The sequence below is a fragment of the Charadrius vociferus genome, unplaced genomic scaffold (assembly GCF_000708025.1).
Source record: "Charadrius vociferus isolate BGI_N301 unplaced genomic scaffold, ASM70802v2 scaffold141, whole genome shotgun sequence".
NCBI lineage: Eukaryota > Metazoa > Chordata > Aves > Charadriiformes > Charadriidae > Charadrius > Charadrius vociferus.
In genome coordinates this window covers 2,993,501-3,008,591 of record NW_009647743.1, presented here as the reverse complement: position 1 = coordinate 3,008,591, position 15,091 = coordinate 2,993,501, and the positions used below count along the sequence as shown (strand labels likewise).

The 15,091-nt window shown below is 44.9% G+C and overlaps 1 protein-coding gene across 1 annotated transcript in view; it reads left to right on the top strand.

The window, feature by feature from the left end:
* Positions 1–10,099, top strand: part of GALNTL6 (polypeptide N-acetylgalactosaminyltransferase-like 6) — a 312,073-nt gene extending 301,974 nt beyond the window's left edge. Inside the window, exons 11-12 of the mRNA XM_009882028.1 lie at positions 3,498–3,647; positions 9,623–10,099. Of these exons, the coding sequence (XP_009880330.1) occupies positions 3,498–3,647; positions 9,623–9,790 (318 nt within the window). The 3' untranslated portion in view covers positions 9,791–10,099. The remainder of the gene's footprint in view (positions 1–3,497; positions 3,648–9,622) is intronic.
* The last annotated feature ends 4,992 nt before the right edge of the window (positions 10,100–15,091 follow it).

Sequence of the window (15,091 nt, the reverse complement as noted above, 5' to 3'; positions counted from 1 at the left end):
CACCGTCCCTGGTGTGATTTAAAGGACATGTAGACGTGGTGCTGAGGGACACGGGTTAGTGGTGGGCTGGGCAGGGCTGGGGTAACGGTTGGGCTTGATGGTCTTAAGGTTCTCTTCCAACCTAAACGATTCTATGATTCTCTCTTCTCAAGTCCCCCAGCCTGGCCAGGGAGTAGGTAGACAGACATCACCTCTAACACAGCCCAGCAGGCAGCCACACAGCCTGCCCAGCTCGCTCTTCTCTGCTTGGAGGTACCGTGCAAGTCAGAGCCCTCTTCTGAAACGTGGCGTCTCAGCTTTGTGTGGGGCACATGCTGTCCGCTCACGTCTAAGCACAACCGGCTGAGGGACACCAGCCAGGCAGCGAGTCACGGAACGGGGCTGTCAGGCTGGAAAGCATTCGTGGTATCAAAGGGGCCTTTGTCCTACAGATGGTCCCAAGCCAACGGCTGTACCAGGCAGTCGTTCTCCAGGCCCTGTGCCAAGCTGTCCGTTCCCCGGCTACTGCGGGACAGGGACAGGCCCCATCAGAAGCTGACGCGCGGGGGCTGAGGGGTTGTGTGATTGCAATGGCAGAGGCTGGGGCTGTGTTTTACCGGCTCTGCCCTGTGGGAGAAGGTGGAGGAGGAGGGTGAGCATCGGCTGAGGCGGGACAGAGCGTTTCTTGGCAGCAGCCCCACGGGCTGCAGGTGACAAGCCAACCTGCTGTTCGTTAATAACGTGTCTGGAAATCTAGGTGCGACCTTGTTTGGAATCAAGAAGCAGACAGGAATGAGTGGAAGGGTACAAAAGGGCTCGTCCCTGACTGGTAGAATTGGGTGCAGGAGGCTCCTAACGGCGTAGGTCAAAGGAGCAGCAAAATCCAGAGGAACAGGGGTGGCAAAGTGGAGCATTGTGTACTCACGACTTCAGCAAATAACATGTAGCATTGTTGCACGTTATGCAGTGGAGAGATAATTTTTATATTGGCCAGATTTAGTGTTAACTAGAGAGAATTTGCTGTGTAATGGAAGATAGCTTAGAAGGATAAAATTGGAAGGACTGTAGGACTTGACATTTTGTCTGCATTTACAAGATCTTAATATTAATTGGGTTTATAGAGAAGTATAACCTTTTTTCTGATCGATTCTTTTATCTTTCTCTTAGTCCTTGTCCTGGTTTCACCACAACAGTCCTGAAACTGAGTTCCTGCCGCTAACGTGGTTGATTTTATAAGAGTATCAGTAGGGAGAAGATGTACTTGTTGATTTAAAAAGGAAACTGTTTTACAAAACAGGAAGCTAAGAGGGAGGAAAAAGAATCTGTGCTAGTCTAAACATTGAGATCTAGTATTACACAGATCCTGGTTTTCAGTGGAAGGGAGTAAAAACCCCCATCTGTTCCCACATCTTGACTGTCGGACAGGACGCCGCCCTGGCCGTTTACAGAAACCCCAGAAGAGTGGAAAGGGCTGAGGGACACCCTGGCTCCGTCTGACCTGGTTTAAAAGCCACCCATCAGGTGTACCGGTGCATTCTGAGGGGCAGTAGTCCTCGGGCCAAGGGCTAGGGAGCAGCAGGGATCAGCCCCTCAGCTCACCAGTCCTGCACAGGAGGGGACCTTTGGAGAGGCGCCCACTGGGAAGGAAAGAGGAGGATCTCTCTTGTAGTAGTGATGAGAGCGAGAATATTGCAGAACCGCTGTTCTACGCCATTCCTCTAGGTATTTGTTATTCGTCACTTTGAGCCCTAGGTTTGTTACTTAGCTGTAGAAAGGTAAAGGGTAAGAGAAAGGAACTGGCTTTTGTTAGTTTTTTCCTTAAAGGAGAATTATCTCGGGCTTCTCTTTTTCTAAAGAAGCAGCAGCGTAGCTTTTTTCTGTACCGAATCTTACTTCTGACTTTGCTCGTGAAATGATACGTTATCTCCGTAGGGAGTCCATGATGCTGCTTCCAGGAAACATGAAGAAGAGTGGAAAAAGACTTAGCATCTTAAAAAGCAGGAATTGATTTAAAAATGAAGTTAAAGTTGTCCACTGCATTTTGCTGCAGATAAATGTAAAATGCACTCTAGGGGAAACAAGAAATAAGCAGGACACAGGGGCAGGCTGAGAAAATGCTGTCTAGAAAGCCTGTTATACAGAAGTAAATAGGGAGTGACAGCAGCTAACAGAGAGAACAAGGGCTTACAATGAGACACACAACAGCAAAAAAAAGCAAATATTCGGATATGTGCTTGTATTTTGCACCCAAATGTTGAGAGAAATAGTAATGGCTCTCAAATGTGGCATTTGGAGGGTAGTACAGCATTGAAGATGACTGTCCTTCGAGAGCTGTATCTTTTACGAAGACCGTGGGAAGAAGATAGCTCTCATAATGAAAGGGTTAAGCTCCAGTCTGGATTTGTAGATACTGGTTCCACCAGGGAGCTTACTGGGAGCAGGGTGGGAGGTAAGGACCATTGCCCCTGTGCTGCGGTAGCCGGGGCACGGGATGGGGACCTGCCCCAACGCATAACGAGCCGGGAGCAGTTCCCCACAAACCAGCACCGCTAAACAGTTTCCACTAGCAAAGTTTGCTCATTTAAGGAGAGCTTCGCTTGCTCACTGGTTGTACTATGGAAAATCAAAAGTCATGCAGAAAGCTAAAGAATAGCAGTGACACCAAAAAAAAAAAAAAAAAGGAAAAATAAAAAAAGCCCTCCCAGCTCTCAGCAGAGCTTCTCGGTAGCAATTTACAACCTGTTTTCTGCAAGGACTGGTCCGTGGGAAAGGAAGATGCACTCCGCATCTTTAAATTTGGTGCTGTCAGACCTGCCACCTTCATCTGATGATTGAAAGGCTGCGGTGGCACAGCATCATCTCAGACGGCCGGTGTCTGATTGAGAAGGATTCCTCTATTAACTGTGAGCCTCCATGGTGCCTCCCAGGCAGCGAGAAAAAGGGCTTTAACAAGCTGCCTGTAGCTCACAGGGTTCGCCCTAGGAAGAGGGTGGTGATTTAATGGGTGTTGTTTGGGGGGAAAAAGACAGTCAAGAGAGCATATGCTAAGAGTGTTCCATATAAACAGAAGGAAATTGTTCATTAAACATGGGAAAGATGCTGCGATGGGAAGGTCTCTCTAGGTAGCATGTTCAGACCAAACGAGAGCTGGAGAACAGTCGCCAGCAGAGGCTCTCCGATTCCCAGGTCGCTGCAGCACCTGTGCCTGCGAGCACTGCTTTAACGGGGGCATCTACAGGCTTTAGCACAGCGCATCCCCTCTCCTCTCCACGCAAGGGTGTCGCCAGAGATTGCTTCCTTCCCTGCCAGAGGGCTTGTGCCTTCCTGGCATATATTCCACACCGCCGCCGATGCTCTTTAATGAAGGCAGTTGGAACCGCTTAATTGCACACAGGCAGGATCTTGTTTAAGCAGCAGCCAGGATGTGCGGAGTCGGGAACCACCCACCAGCCTTTGTGTGTGGTTTGAAATGGTTTTCACCGGTGACGTGTCATTACATCACCTGATTTCTTTTATAGCTCTTCACCTTTGGCTGGAGAGAAGACATCCGCCCCGGGGAGCCGCTTCACACCAGGAAGTTCTGCTTCGACGCCGTCTCGCACAGCAGCCCGGTCACACTCTACGACTGCCATGGGATGAAGGGGAACCAACACTGGAGCTACAGGAAGGTTGGAGTCGCCCTGGGGCATCCCAGAGGCTCAGGCTGGCTCCAGCCTACATTCGGTTTAGCGCAGGCTTGTGGTTTCCCATCAGAGAAGTTATGTTTTAAAGTCCACCCCGTCTTATTCCAATTTAATTTTGTGGTAATCTCCCTAGAGTATGTTCCTTTTGAGCGTTCAGCTATTTAGGTCAAATTTAGATGAAAATGGATCTAATCCAGCTCAGAGGGTGTCTGTGTTGGATCTGTTCCCCGAAAGGTGTTTTACCATTCTGGCACTTCAAGATGCTTGTGTCATTTTAACAGAGGCACTGTTGGAAATGTTTTCATCCAATGTGACAGCAGCAAGAAATGCTGCTCATGAGTTAAATATTATTATTTTACTACATTTTAAAGATTACAAGTGGCAGAAAAATCTCCCCTCCCCCCCAAAAAAAAAAACCCAACCCAACATTAAAAGCGCTGCTGTAAGCCCAAAGAAGGCAGGAGTTTATAAATGAAAGATAAGCAGCTTAGACGCGACTTTGATCTGCTATGTTTCAGCCCATTTTTATAAATCACTGGAAACAGGAGGTCAAGCTACAAACTGTCAGAGCCTCACTTAGGGCAACAAGTCCTGGCAGCGCTACCGAGCTGTTGTGAGGTTTTTTAAATGGTTAATCAGTGAGTTGCCTTGATTAACGATTTCACTAATAAACTCTGTATTCTGTGCCGGATAAGGCCATACATGTCTCTGAGGCGCTGAGGATTCTCTCTCGCATCCGCGCTTCCCTGTGCCCGCTGTGCCTTGCCCACCCCCGTGCCTAAGCTGAGGCCAAAGGGTCGGGAATTGGACTTTGCCAGATAAACCCAACAGTGCTGTCTAGTTTGAAGTGATATATAGTAGAAAACTAATTCAGAACCATTAAAAATAGTTTTGCCCCAACCCTTTTACTCAGTGCCTACTTATTAGCCTATGCCTTTTTACCCTGTTTGTGTTGCAACTGGAGAACCACCACATTTCCCAGAAGTTTTGAAACGGAGGTATTGCCTGTAACAAAAGTTGGAAGGTACGGGCCAGATACTTAGAGGACATAAATTGTCACGGCTGTATTGCTGCATATCTGGCTTTATAATGCCATAATAATACCTTCTTGCTTCAAAACCCTTCCGATTTCTCTTTTTGCCTACCCAAGCTGCAAGAAAGAAGCTTCCATACCTTTAGCACTTCATTGCTGCCTAATGTAAGCCGGTTCATAAGACAAAATGCAGGTCTGGAGCTGCCCTCTGGAAGGCTCATCACCTTTGATGTGGATGGAATACAGCAGATAACTAAAAAAAAATGACATTTGAAAAAATACGCAGTATGATTTCTATTAAATCCTCTGCACAGCTTCATTTTTCATTTCCAGAAGGCTGACAGGGCTCGTATAAAAATTCGCAATGCAAGGCAGGCATTTCCGACTCGGCAAGAAACACCACAACGTTTTATTGTGATGGAAGTACTGACATAGCCTTAACTGTAATACCAACCTGACAGCAAGCCAATTAGTTTGCATAAACCTTCAAATTAAGAAGCTGCATCGGAAAAATAGAATTAGGTATGCATGGTTTTCTTTGGGCTTAGTTTTAGTTGGACTACACAGTAAGTAGGTTTTTATCGTTTCCCACAGTCTATTTCCTCAGATACAGGGCAGGCTTACATTAGGGATTTTTGGTGGTACAGCTATACCTTCAAAATCCTAATGATATAATCCTTATCTAGCTTTGAAAACATCTTGGCAATAGGATTTATAGTGTTTCAAAAAAAAAAAAAAACTCCAACCAATCTGTACAAGAAAAGGATATTATCTCAGTTTAACTGCATCTCTACTAGAGCCCTTTACATAGAGGATGGTCTGCTACTAAAGTGGCACCCTAAATAAATAAGTAATAGTCTGGTTAAGCAAGAAGTGCCTCTTTTTAAAAAACAGAGAGCAGGTCAGCAACTCTGTTTTGTTCCCTGCACCACTTACAGACACTGCAGCTTCCTAATGATCACGTGTCCCTCCTGCCAATAATTTTCCCACATTTTAGGAAAAGTTACCTTGTTTGTCAGTATCTTATAAGATGCTTTACATGAAGCATTTCTTACCATGCTGTCATACTGTTCCTATAAAGCTAGAAGAGAGGAGGTTTTTATTCTTTTCAGGATGAGTCTCTTCATGATCATTTGCATGCTCGAGCCACTGGTGAGAAGAAGTTAGGGCTGTGACAAGATTACAAAGTGGTGGAAATACAGTCTGAAGCCAGACACTGTTTTAAGATTCCATGTTCTTATAGCATAGGAACACTAACAACCTGTATTTGGATGCCAGCAAATAAAAACAGCTTAAATATTTTAGTGGCAAATAGAATACATTAATATTTTACTTGGGGTGAGGAATGCTCTTATGAAAAAAATCCAGCTTACGCCCATTACCTGCACTTTGTTTTTCATTGCAGTGCAGTCTCAGAGTGTGCAGACCAGACTCTTTTCAGATTAATGAAAGCAAAACTACCACTAATAAACATGTCAAAAAACCTATTCTTATTCCCATACTGCTAATCACATATACAGCTGCATGTTAAACTACATCTGAGCAAGTATTTGAAAGTCTAGTAAGTCTATGATATTAAGTAATTGGGTTCTTTAGGACCAATCCAAAATATTGATCTATAATAAAACAGCCAAGCACACCTTTAAGAAATCTCTGTAAGCAGCGATGGAGTAGAACGAAACCAAATAATACTGTAAACACTACTGTGCATTGGAAATAGAGGAAAGTGAGTTTAATAGTGGGGAAAAAATATTTTGACACCATTGTAGGGCTCCCGTCAACAATGGGAGCAATGTGAGAAATTAGAGAAATGTAAATAACCTGAAATTTTTAGAGATTTGGGAGAATAGTGGCTTCCCAAGCTGGAGTCATTTTCTTGACTCCATTTGAGATTCCTAAGCATGCCAGAGCCAAAGATCAACAGTGTCTACAAATTTCCGTTCCTCCCAGGGAAGGAATACACCTCTGGTTTTCAATGTAGCATCACTCTGGTTGACAGGTGCTGATAAAGCATGATCCCATTTATGTGCCATAGTCCCATTAGTGCTATTTGTAGAGCGCAAGTATCCAAGAGAGGTTTTTAAAAAGAAACAATTGTGCAAAATCAGCTTCATTATACAATAATTGTCCCCTGAGCCCAGTGATTCTGATAGGCGCTAGACTGACAACGTCAAAACCCGTGCCCAGAAGAGTGCGGTTAGCTCATACTCTCCCGGCAGCTCCAGGGACAAGCTGTACGAGTAAGTTCACTCTTCACACGTTGGGTACATAGATTATTTCCTCAGACAACCGAAGACGTGTCATTGTGATAGTGGCTTTTATCATATGGACATCTGTCCTGCTGATGGTACTGACTACTCCTGGGTTTGGGGCTACCAAATAATTTCAGATAAACTACTGCAGCCACCAGCTGATAATGACTTCCAGTTGCTGTTGACCTTGGCCATAGTTATAGCAGTGACCTAGAAGAAATGAAAGGCTCTGTGTCTCATTACCGACCCCCTGAACTGTCAAGGCCCATTATCTTATGGAGAAGTTTCTCCTTCTGCAAATAATCTTCAGACTTGCCTTCGTGCAGATAAAAAAAAAAAAAAAATATCCCTTTGCTGTTTTCAGATGTTAGAAAAGTCTCCGCAAGAGCTTTTGTGGCTTTTTAATATTGGTGTAAAGAGGAATTCATATATTTCTCTTGGAAAGTTCTTCTCAGGGATGTACGCAACTGTTACCCCTTAAAGTCCTGAGCCTGTTTCCATTGAAATCCATAAGAGCAGCAGGCTTTGACCTGAGGTCAGCGTAAGCTTGAGATGATAAATTAATAGCCCTTTGTATACGGCTAAGTCAGCCAGAAGTTTTTCCAGAGTGGTAACTCTGTCCCTGTTCTTAAAAGACACTCTTCTCTCTTAATAACCAGACTTTCTAAAAGAAAGCACCAACAATGCTTCACTCAAAAATTGCATCCCCTGGATATTTCTGTGAGAAGAAAGACCGCCAGAAAGGCTGCAGTGTTTTTCATAGCACGCTTTTTGTACCGCAGCAGTTTCCTTTCTTCTTGAACCAGCTACCCTATTAAAGCTTCTAGTGTTCCAACTTCGGCTCCCTAATAGCTTGGCTGACCCCCATGCCCGACGATGACGGGAGGAAAGCCAGATGCCACCTTCCCCTCGGCCCCGCAGCCGGCGGGCTGGCCGTGGCACCGTCCCTGTGCCCTGGTTTGGGGCAGTGCCGCTCCATCAGTCTCTCGGAGAAGGACAGGAGGAGCTGGCAAGGTGCAAACGGGTGCGTGGGAGCCCTTGCAGGCTACCTCCTGGTAAGGACAGGACAGACCCTTCACGCGGCACGGTTAGCCCTTCTGGCAAGGCGCCGTATCCTCCCTGCTCACCTCGCAGAGCGAATCGGGGCGTGATGGAAAGGCCTCTCCCCCGTTGGTTTGGTGCCACCCCTCGGGATCCCCGCCTCGCCTGAGCCTGCCTCAGCTGCACCTCTGGGGGAGGGTAGACGGTGCGGTGAGAAGCAGCGTCGGTGGAAGGCGGGCGAACCGCCATCACCCTCGGCCAGAGCACCAGAGCCTGTTGACTTTGCCTTCTTGCATGTGTTGATATAAAAAAAAGGGCATTGTACTTGGCCGGTGTTGCACATCCTCCAGAATCAATCCATTTCATCTTACCTATTTTTTTTAAAAAAGCTTTCTTTTTAGAAGGTGTTTTTAATTAGCTACTGTTTCTTGTTGACTTATTGTGTTATATTTGGTTTTGTCTTCCTACTGCTTTTTTGAATGCAGGGTATGTTTAGTTAAAGAGAAGTTTCTGTATGATTATTGCTCAGCACCCAGAACACTTTTCTGAGTTTTTAATCAATTGCAGTTTGACAAGCAGCTTCTTTTTTTTCCCCCTCCTCTCGCAAACTGGGCAAGCAGGCACATCCCGGAGCAGTATTGCAATACCGGCAGGGGGTGTTTGGCACGGAGGGGAAAAGCCTGGACAGGGTTTACCAAGAGAAAGCTGAAATTTATTTCAACAGATGCAGTAAATGTACATCCCCTGGAAACTTTCAAACCGTCCAACCGCTCCCACACCTGCCTCTCTCGAACACCTGAGCTCGATTCCTTGAAACCGCCCAACCCACAAGTGCCAGTTGCCCATCAGGGTGGTTTCTGCTTTCCCAACGAGTCGCAATCCGGTTATTTACAGTTCCCTCCAGTTTTGTGAAGTAAATTTAATGAAACTAATCATATAAGAATAGTCTTTTTAAAGCAACTTAATCCATGCTTATCCTCCCCAAATCTTCATAGGGAGCTAAAAGAGTGTTAGGATTTCCTTCTTGGGAGGAGGGAGAGTATTTCAGCAGCTGGCCTCGCCGAGGCCGTAGGCAAAGTCTGCAGCTCATGGGGTGAGAACTGAGAGCGTCAGTCCTGGGTCTGTCTGTCCATCGCACCTCTGCAGTCGGTAACTCATTTTTAACATCTTCCTCAAGTTGATGAGTATCCATTTTCCAGACAGGCTGTTAACAGATCCTCCTGCCCAGGAGCACAGCAGAAACTGCCTAAACCAAATCCAAACAAACAAAAAACCCAACACTTTTCAGGTTCAGACATTTAAATGGGGTCCAGGCAAGCACATGATATGCAAAGATTATTAAAAAGCATTCTATTTTTTCGTTATATTATATGGTTGTTAGTTAAAGACCAGAAGGTGTCTCTTCATTCTTTCCTGAATCCCCAGTTTCATGAGGGATAATAACCCAAGGGAAAAAACCACTCTGTTCTCTACAGCTTCCTAATAATAGCTGTGGTTATTCACAAGGTTAGCGCACAGAAACCACAAAACCATTTCAGACAGGGCTGTGTTAATCCGTGTTCTGTAAAATGAGAGCATTTCCAATGGCTTGACGTTTGCTACTTAATTCTTTTTTTTTTTTTTCATTCCTGTAGGACAAAACTTTGTTCCATCCGGTAAGCAGCAGCTGTGTAGATTGCAACCCAGCCGAGAAGAAGATTTTCATGAACAGATGTGATCCTTTATCTGAAACTCAACAGTGGATTTTTGAACATATTAATACGACTGTTTTAGAAAAATTTAACAGCAAGGCCAGTTCCTAGAAAGAAAAAAAAAGAAAAATGAACACACCCCATTACGTACGGACTGCAGAGTACATTTTCGCCAGCATCTGGGTCGAAGGAGTCAGGAATAAAATTTCCTAGATCCAGGAAGTCTGTTCTGAGGCTTAAGAAAATGCAAGAGCCAGCGGGCTGTCCTTGTGGATGTACAGGATCTGAAGAACTTGGCCAAGAGCCTCACCGGATGCTGCTGAGAACTTCAGGCTGAAAATTCCCTTGCTGGTCAAGGGAAAAACTTTGTTTAAAAAACTGTTTAAAAGTACTCCAAGTTAATAAAGTAAAACAAAACTCCAGAGTTTCTCAGGTCAAATCCTGCTGCAGTGAGTAGCTCAGAACAGACGCTATAATTTGGGATGGGTTTATGGTGTGCGTGATGGCTCCAGGAACCTGAAGAAATCCCAGGTTTTAGAACTAAACATGCTGGTAGAAGAATAATGATGTCCCAGCACTCCCTAGACAAGATATATGCTCTGTTGACATTCTCTTAATAAAAGGTTGGGTTAAGCAGGTTTAACCCTCAGAACTGCTGCAATTAATTTTAAATACCTCCCTTTTACATTCCATTCATTACCAAAATAGGAATGGTAGAAATCTTAGGGTCTAGAGTTACACTGTAGCGAAGCATGAAATAAACTGTAAGGTTTTGCCCTCACATTTCCCCCTTTCAGGAAAAAAATGTAAAGCAATCAAATTTCTATACGTGATATATTTAGCAACTGTGATTCAAATCCCATTGTCAGACAAGGTGAGATATTTTTTTTTCAGTGACAAATATAACAGCAGCAGCTGCAGCATAACAGAAGGCTTGTGGACTAGCTATTTTTTCTAAAGGTGGAATCCTTACCAAAGTATAAATTAGATTGAAAATAGGCTGGGAAAAAAAAAAAAACAAAAACCATCAGGAGTGTAGGAAATAATTGCGTACTGCATGCCGAACTAAGTTAGTCAAATTAACACTGGTACACGGCTGTCGCCTACAAGCGTGTTGGCTCCCTGCAGTGCAGCTCAAAAGGTCGGGCAGAGGTCTCGCGGTGCTCTTGGCGGGTCAGAGTTGGGAGGAAAATGGACGTGAAACGAGCTGGGTGGTGTCAGAGTGTAGAAATCCGTGATGGAAATCAGGTGAGCTTTCCAGAGTTAGGAAGCGAATGGCATCGTCGATCTCACATGGGGGAACCGAGGAACGCAAACAAGTTCAGCTTTTGGTGCTTGAGGCAGAGCGCAGGGTAAGGCGGGCTCTTGTCACGCTGGTGAGCATCACAGCCGGCGGTGTCCCTCAGAGCCACCAAGCTGCTGGCACGAGAGGCCTGTGAGACTTGGCTGGGGGAACGGTGGCTCTTCTCAGCAGAAATCAGCTAATACTGATGCGTGGAACATAACTGATAGGTTTGGGATTTTTCAAGGTAGGAGCAAGTATAAATTTCTACTGAGTAAGTACATGGCGTGCTTTTACTTGCAAGATGAATTTCCAGATGAAAGCACCATAAATGCAGATAGATCACATCCTCTGAGAGGTGGCTGCAACACTGCGTTCGGGTTCCAAAAATACCGTGTGTAATTAAGTTGCTTATTCTGATTGCTGGAGAGGTGGCTGACTAACCAAAACGCTGACGTGCGATCTCCCCTGTTAGAGGGAGTGGGGTGACTGTGCTTTGTTTATTGCTCCTTCAGCTGTGTTTGTGCACAAAGGGCATTGATTGCATCCCGAGGATGGTTCTAGTACCAATAACTGCGTGCTGCTTTATGGCAGCACCTTGTAGTTGTAGATTAAGACCCAAAAGTGTAGGTCATGGGAACTTTTCAGGAAGGGAATGAGATCCTGCAGCATTCAGGACACATGCGCTGAGGAAATTGTGAAATGCATCCGTACATTGAGCAGTTGCTGCAAGGTAGAGATCTTTCAAATAACCAGGCAGAAATGTGTCTATCGAGTTAGACTTCTCATTCTATTATTTTAAAATAAGTGAGCTTGTTTAGGTGCTGTTTAAATTGAATATGAAGATCCGGTGCAGTGGGGAGCGGAAGCAGTAAGGCGGCTGTGTGAGGGCACTCAGGGGTGTTTAGCCATCGGTACCCAGAAGCAGGCTGGGCACGGCAGACCCTCAGCCTTCCCCCGGTGCGATGCTCCTGGGTATTTGCAGCCTGAGCCTGAGGAAAGAGGACTGGGAAGAAGATGGCTGCCTAGAATGTGAACGCAGCCCTCGAGCTGCTGCTTGTGACTGGCCCCAAACTGTCAAAGCCCTGGAAGCAACACTCTGTGCCCAAAATAGAGGAGAATTGCTAAACCAGCTGAGCGACTTACATTATGCACAGATTGGTGGGGTTATATCATTCAGTGTCTGACTGCATCTCGCTGGTCTGAATTTGAAGCGTCTAACGGGAACAAGGCGGCTGTCGGAGCGAAGAGCTTCGGTGCCTTTTACATCTCTCCTTGAGTAATATGGCACAGCATCTTGTGCTGCGCCTTCCCTTACAGCATCCTGCACCACACCTTCCCCTCACCGCATCTTGTCCTGCATCGTCCCCTCACCGCATCTTGTCCTGCATCTTCCCCTTACAGCATCTCGTCCTGCCAAAGGAAACCTTCCCCTTACTCATTGATGGACACTATTGTAGCAGTCCTCGATCGAAAACAATCCACATAACTAATATTCACATGTCCTAGGGGAAAAAAAATGTGTTCTGCTTAATGTTTGCAGGTTTTATAGGCAAAATATAAGAAAAATATATTGGAGTTTGTTGTGGGTCAATAGCGAGCAACTGCTGATCAGTCTGGAAATACAAAGGTAAAATGAAGGACTGTATCTTGAGGAAATTTTAGGAAGAACCTAAAATCACACCGCAGCATAGAAACACACACGCATGCTTATATATGGGTACGTATATATACACATATGTGTATGTGAGCAGTGGAAAGAGGTAGATGGAGGAGAGAGGTTTGTTTTCACTTGGTGGGCTGATCTTTCGAATATTGACTATAACCAGAACTGCACAGAAAAAAAAAAATATATATAGGACATGTTAGACTGATAGTGAAGGCAGTTATCTCACTGTTTTCAGCTTCAGCAAATCTCTCTCTTCTTAAAATCTGAGACAAAAAGCCCTGGCGTGCAGCTTCCCCGCAGCCAGCTGTAACCCTCCTCCTGCGGGCAGAGGTGGCCCCGGGGCCAGCGACCCGCAGAGCCGCGCGCCTCTCACCTCTGGGATGACACATTCGCAAAATGGTTCTGACTCGCTAAGCACAGGGCTCCTTCAACAGGAAGTTTTATTAATAATAAATGATCATCCCTACCTCTAAATTAAATTCTGTCTTGGGCGTTCTCCAAAGCTTTCTGCTGATCGCAGTATTTCATGGCTAATTTAACACGCAGAATTTCTGTGAGTCTTCCTACAGCCGTATCTTTTCCACCCGGCAAACATCTGAACAACTTGATAGGATGGACAGGTACAGCTTCCTCTCATATTGCACCAGGAGCATTTAGCTTTAACATGCATTTCTCCAAAAGGTTATGACATTTCTTCGCAGATTATTTCTTTTTTTGAATACCAGCTAGTTCTGCATATACTTTGAATCTCGCGTCAGCAATAACTGACGTGGGCTCATCGTGTCAGCGGAGCTGTACTAATCTGCCCCAACTGATGACTTGCTTCAGTTTTTTTAATTAATTATTTTATGGCTGAGAGGGCTTTAATCAACATGCCTGAAAAAAAGATCTTTGTATCTTTGGAGTTCATCAGCACCTACCCTAATTTTTTCCATTTAAGGTTATCGGACTCTTTTTTTTGTGGGCAGCGAAGTACTACCACAGGAGAGAGGAACTGGAGAGCTGGAATAAACATTGGGTGCAACTACAACTCTAAAATCATGTGTGATTCCCTGCATGTGTTCCAGAATTTAAACTAATCGGAAGCCCGTGGGGGAGAGGGCCTAAGGGAGGGAGGAGGAGCTGGGACACATTTCACGGATCGGGTTGCAGAGGCACGAGAAGACTTCACTTGTCGTTGGGCGCAGTCGTATTGCAGAAAAATGGGAGTGCTTTAGAACAAATGTTTCTGCAACAGCACGGGTATTTTAATGACATAATGCACACTTCCCGGGGGTTATGAGTTTGCGAATACGTGGGCCGTAGCTGCTGCACCAGGTGTTCCTCACCATACAGACAGGGTGAGCTTGAAGGGCAGCTGCCGAGCCCGCACAGCCCCTGACGCCTGGCAGCGTACCAGGCACCGGCCTCGCCGTCACCGCAGTGACATCGGATGCCACAGAAGATCGTAGCAGAAACGTATAGAAACAGCTTAACCAAACGGATTTGATGGGTTGCACCTCTGCCAGAGTAGCTCTCACCCTTGGTTGGTTTTTTTTTTAAAAAAAAAAAGTCATCATAATCAGAATTCATTTGCATTTTTACCGATAACTTCTGCAAGGGACGGAGTGAGTGGGACCCTTTTAGCCTCCCCAGAGAGACCGGGGACGGGGCATTTCGGGACTGGGAGCCTTGCGATGCGGCTGCCATCCCTTTTCTATTTAAAGAGCATCGATCTTTAATGCTGTTAGCCCAGCACTTGTCAAGGGAACACAAGATGCACATTAAAAAAAGAATATGATAATGGACTTATTTTCGTTTTCTAATCCATCAAGGTTGTTAGGGAAACCATTTCAAAACCCTTGAAAACAAAAGAACTGATCAGAAGTTGCTTCTTTATAGCTGGTATTAGGTGTATAAGGTTCATTGATTCCTTTAACTCCCTTCTGAATCTAGTCCATATATGCTCTTAGAATGCACGCGAGGGTCCAGGAGGGCTTTTACATAAGATTTTGAGCATCATGCCCTATCATCTGAAGGAAGGTTTTGGCAGGCCTTTAAAAAATTATCAGGAATAAGCCAAAAGGTAAAAAAAAAACAAACCAACAAACCAAACAAAACCCCCCCCCCCTCCACCACCACCAAAAAAAAAAAAACCCAAACCAACAAAAAAAAAAAGAAGGAAAAATACCTGGTATTGTAATATATATGTCTAGTGTACCAAGAGATTTTGCTAAACTTCTTGTTCTAAAATAGTATCTATTGACTGGAAAATTTTAGACAAATAAGTAATATAATTTAGTAAATTTTTAGTGTATAGTGCTTTCTAGTTAAGATTTTTACTCTTAGAAAAAATCAAATTTTAGTGACTATGTATAGTTAGTTGCTGACAGGGGTTTTTTTTAACCGCATGTAATACATAAATCTGTCCTGAGGTCTCCTGTAATCTCATATTTCCTCTTTAGAATTCTGAATGCACTGG